Here is a 2,260-nt window from a genome sequence, read left to right on the forward strand (position 1 = left end):
CTTGAGATCAGTAAAAGGCTGTTATTACAGATTGCATCTCCAGATGCTATTGTCAGAAGCATGTACAATGATAAAATGAATAAGAAATATCAACAAATCTATTTTGTACATCAAGAACATTCATCACTTGCAGATCTCATAAATAGAATCCCTCCTCAAGATCAAACATTGTTACAGGTAAAAGTAGCACTTTAATTTGTCAGTTTTAATTTATTTTGGCAATCGGTAATAAATACTCATTCTCAGTAACAAAAATTGCTAAATTAAAAACCACTAATTACAATTTTACACCAAACAAAGTGCTATACAGTGAATAACATAATTAGCTTTAATGTAAGCATACATAATGTGTCTAATTTTTAGGTGACAACTCATACTCCAACTCTCTCACAAACTGAATTTGAGGAACTAGGAAATCGCATAGGAATAGATCTAGAAAACATGACTAGAATTCATTTGGAAGCATTTCAAACTGAGCAAGACTTTGTTAATAGCATTGAGTAAGTAAACAGTAATGTAATAAAATGTAGATATATCTTTTTATTAATTGCAGTATGATGATAAGAAAGGATAAGTCCGATGAATCACATTGTGTCATTTTTGAATGTGAAAGAGCTCACGAGAATGGAAATTTAATTTCTTGCTGCCGATATCGTCTTACTGACAAATTCAGAGAAGCTGTTGAGTTAGGCTGTTTAAATACTAGATTTGTTCTCCTCGTTCATTTACCAAAGAAGTGTTTGAAGTCAAACTTTGTAAGCTTTCAGGAGTGTCCTTGGCTATGCTATCATGTTGATGCTATTTTCTCCACTGAAAATTCAGTACCTTTGAATCAGATCCTTAGTGGTGAAGTATGCTCCATGAGTGATATTTATTATGATGAGAAAGATTATGCTTCAATAAATTCTTTGGCTAGTGTTGGTGATATTAGTGACAATCAGTTATTTAAAGATTATCAACTCTTACCATGTACGGTGCCTCAAAAAATAAACCTTTGTAAACGGCTGTATTTACAAATATCAAAAGCAGCATCTAATCCTGAGCAAGTTAGCCAACTGTCACAAATTATTCCTCCAAAAATTCTTTTTCCACTTAGTAAAGGTTAGTAAAGACAATAAAAATACATAGAATGAGCGAATAAATGAATGACAGCAGTATAGTACTTTTTTATCTTTGCCTGGGCAAGGCCAATAAATTGTAATTCTGTTCATAACTCAAAACTTTTTCTACAGATAAAATCACATTTCATTCACAAACTATTCGTCTTATTAAGGGCATACTCAGAGACAAAGAATCTAAAGATAATTCATATGCTAAGCAAAAATGGATACTAGATGAATCTATGAATATGACTAAGCTTCAAGAAGCTGGAACATTTCAAAATGCAGTCGTGAGGAAATTTGATGATATAATAATTCCAATATTTGCTGAAATTATCTCTGTGATTGATAAATATTCCAATTTGAAATTGCTATCAAAAATTGAAACTGAACTAAAACAATTGTGGCTTAATTTATACAACTCTGATTATGTCACACAGCTGATAATGTCAAAGCTTCAGTCTACACCAGATGATATTTTTGGTATTAATGCTGCTTCCACAAAGCAATTTTTTTGTCAGTTTCCATTTTCCTGGATTTTGAATGACATTGTCAATGAAAATTGTAATGAAGGTATACTTTGAAATAAATATTGAGTCATATTACACACATTCTTGATAGATACTAAGGACCTTATTAAGCTATTAAAAGACTATGATTTGTTCAAAAGTTTTGAAAATTTACCAGGAGATATTATCAGCCCTCTTGCTAGGTTTTATGTTCATGATTTTGTTCACCTTATGGACACTAAAAGACAGCCACTGGAAAAAGAATATTATAAGGTACTAAGTAATAGTTAATATATTAGATAATGATTCTTTAGGTTTTGGAGAATTGTATGATTGCTATGTCAGGAATATCCTTTTCTGATGAGCTTGATGTCACTTCACTGTTTCAAGTAGTTGTTAATGTACAAAAGGTTTATTCTGAAAACAAGTCATTTTTTGATTTGTTTTCTGAACTCATAATGTTAGTGCCATCTACTGTTAACAAAATGAGTTTAAAGTCAAATGATTCAAATATTCAGGTAAAATACATAATTTTTAATTTTTAAGGAGATTTTTTTCTATAGATCCTGCTTGTTGAGGCATTGAAAGAAGTGTTAGATAGCCCATTCTTAGATGTTAAAGCTCCAACTGACAAGTGAGAAAGAAGTATCA

General features: G+C 30.9%; 1 protein-coding gene across 1 annotated transcript; it reads left to right on the forward strand.

Moving 5' to 3' along the window:
* The first annotated feature begins 6 nt into the window (after positions 1 to 6).
* On the forward strand, positions 7 to 2,260 carry LOC109587088 (E3 ubiquitin-protein ligase rnf213-alpha-like). Its single transcript, XM_020003309.1, has 7 exons — positions 7 to 177; positions 364 to 500; positions 554 to 1,101; positions 1,233 to 1,673; positions 1,722 to 1,882; positions 1,924 to 2,127; positions 2,173 to 2,260. The coding sequence occupies exons 1-7, from the start codon at positions 61 to 63 to the stop codon at positions 2,245 to 2,247; spliced, it is 1,683 nt and encodes a 560-aa protein (XP_019858868.1). The 5' UTR covers positions 7 to 60; the 3' UTR covers positions 2,248 to 2,260.

The sequence above is a fragment of the Amphimedon queenslandica genome, unplaced genomic scaffold (genome assembly GCF_000090795.2).
Source record: "Amphimedon queenslandica unplaced genomic scaffold, v1.1 AMPQUscaffold_12689, whole genome shotgun sequence".
Classification (NCBI taxonomy): domain Eukaryota; kingdom Metazoa; phylum Porifera; class Demospongiae; order Haplosclerida; family Niphatidae; genus Amphimedon; species Amphimedon queenslandica.

Excerpts from the sequence above, each read along its gene's own strand:
- LOC109587088 (XM_020003309.1), top strand. The coding sequence starts at position 61 with ATGTACAATGATAAAATGAATAAGAAATATCAACAAATCTATTTTGTA. Across the intron at positions 1,674-1,721 it reads CAATGAAAATTGTAATGAAG|ATACTAAGGACCTTATTAAG; the intron begins GTATACTTTGAA and ends CATTCTTGATAG. Across the intron at positions 2,128-2,172 it reads CAAATGATTCAAATATTCAG|ATCCTGCTTGTTGAGGCATT; the intron begins GTAAAATACATA and ends TTTTTTCTATAG.